This window comes from Hordeum vulgare, chromosome 5H (genome assembly GCF_904849725.1).
Source record: "Hordeum vulgare subsp. vulgare chromosome 5H, MorexV3_pseudomolecules_assembly, whole genome shotgun sequence".
Lineage (NCBI taxonomy): Eukaryota > Viridiplantae > Streptophyta > Magnoliopsida > Poales > Poaceae > Hordeum > Hordeum vulgare.
In genome coordinates, this window is record NC_058522.1 from 587,094,121 (window position 1) to 587,096,261 (window position 2,141).

The following is a 2,141-nucleotide window of genomic DNA, read 5'->3' on the forward strand; positions in this document are numbered from 1 at the left end:
TCTTAAACGCATAGCAATACAAAAGAAAGAAAAACATATAACAAGTAATACCTTTTTCAAAACCGGCAGCCCATTACGGCTAGGTGTGTGTTACTCTCGAGCGACACACGACCTTGGGGCCCATACCGACCTCATAGGCACTGACACACCAATACACTCCCAATCTTAAAATCTTAGTATCTCGAATTTAGATGTGTATTACTACGTTAAGATCTAAAATGAGCATATGTGTATTTATGGAATATAGATGGATGGGATGAGATCCCAAATGCAATATATCCTTGTGTATTCTACGGACACTCATCATTCGGATGTCCATGAGCAAGCTATGTTATATTAATGAATCTGTGGATGAGATCCACGTTAGATGTTAGATGTTATGTTGCGTTAATTAATCTATGGATGAGATCGATCTTGGATATCCAGGATCAAGTTATATTGCATTAAGGAATCTATGGAAGTTAGATGTGTATTACTACGAGAAGATCTAAAATGAGCATCAATGTATTTGGGAACATATATAGAGAGCCTTAAAAGGATGAGGTCCAACATGAGCACCAATATATACTTGTGTATTCTATGGACAGCCATCATTTGGATATCCATGATCAAGCTATGTTACATTAATGAATGTATGGAAGCTACTTGTGTATTAGTAAGAGATGATCACCAATCGTATTTGTGAATATAAAGGGCATTAATTATTACCGGGAGGTGCAAACTGTGCACATATTGGACACTAATTAAAATGTGTATCCATGATCAAATGGAATACCGCATTTATGAATTCTCACTGTGCGCACTATAAATACAGCCCAACCTCATGAACACCTCCATCCATCCACACCCTTCCTTATCCATCCATTTCACTCCATCTGCCTCTGCTTCAGTAGAATTCAAGGCTTCTATCTATCTATCCTTGTAGCAATGGCAACAATGGCGTCGACCTCCATCGTCTTATCCGTGATCGTCTTCCTCCTCCTTTTGAGTGCCATCACTAGTCAAGCCGACGGCTCTGGCGGTGGCAAACCTAAGGCGACAGGGCTCATAGTGGAAGCGTGCAAGAACGCCTCGGACAAGAACGAAAACATGGGTGTCACACAGGAATTCTGTTTGTCGACCCTCCAGTCAGACAATCGGAGTGCCGAGGCCAAAGACCTCCCTGGCTTGTTGTTCGTGTCCCTCGACATCCTTAAGGGCCGTGTCATTGATGCTGGCGTCAAGGTGAAGAAAATGCTGCAAAATGCTAAGAAAGGCACGGTGACGATGTATGCTCTGAATATTTGTGAGGTGGAATATGAGAAGATGGTGAGCAGGCTCAACATCTGCCAAGCCGTGATTAAGGATGACAAGGAGGGGGACCTGCTGTCCTTCCGTCGGCTGTACCACTGTGTGTATATGACCGACTACAATATCCAAGAGTGCGGATTTGAGCTTCCAAATGTGCGAGGGGCAGAGGCGGTGCTCAGTCAAAACGATGGGCTGCACATTGCGCTCAACCTCAACACCTGCTTGGTTGCACTATATTATGATGTCAAGTAGAGTACGTATTAATTAGATTACTACTACTGTATGATGTTAATTTGCTTTAAATTATCTGCCAACGAGAAAAGATGTACTCTTATTTGAGATAATAAAATAATCATAACGTTTGTTGTGGTGTGGCACAAATTTTACTACGCCTACTCATTTTTGGCTTAACCATGCATGGTTGTGGACAGGAGCCTCATTTGTAGAACCAAGTACTCCATCCGTTTCTAAATATAAGACCTTTTAGATATTACACTATAGACTAGATACGGAGCAAAATGAATGAATCTATATCCTAAAATATGACTATGTATGTGGTTCATAATGGAATTTCTAAAAGGTCTTATATTTAGAAACGGAGGGAGTATTCGACAAGGGATACGGAACGGATTTTCAGCGCATATCTGTATTAATACGGAACGGAGTTTCTCAATTTGATCCATCTATCTATATGGACTGTACGCATCATGCACACGGTACGCAGACGGACCAACAAGTTGCATGTGTGTTAACTGAAGGCAAATGTCCCCATAGCCTATATATATTGAGCCGGCTCTACATTTTCTTTCGAGACGTCTGAGCCGGCTCTAGCTAGGTGAATGGCCGATGAT

General features: G+C 41.7%; 1 protein-coding gene across 1 annotated transcript; it reads left to right on the plus strand.

The window, feature by feature from the left end:
• The first annotated feature begins 845 nt into the window (after positions 1 to 845).
• On the plus strand, positions 846 to 1,646 carry LOC123399728. Its single transcript, XM_045094115.1, has one exon. The coding sequence runs from the start codon at positions 928 to 930 to the stop codon at positions 1,540 to 1,542; it is 615 nt and encodes a 204-aa protein (XP_044950050.1). The 5' UTR covers positions 846 to 927; the 3' UTR covers positions 1,543 to 1,646.
• The last annotated feature ends 495 nt before the right edge of the window (positions 1,647 to 2,141 follow it).

What these genes read in the sequence shown, in the direction of transcription:
- LOC123399728 (XM_045094115.1), top strand. Translation starts at nt 928, where the DNA reads ATGGCAACAATGGCGTCGACCTCCATCGTCTTATCCGTGATCGTCTTC.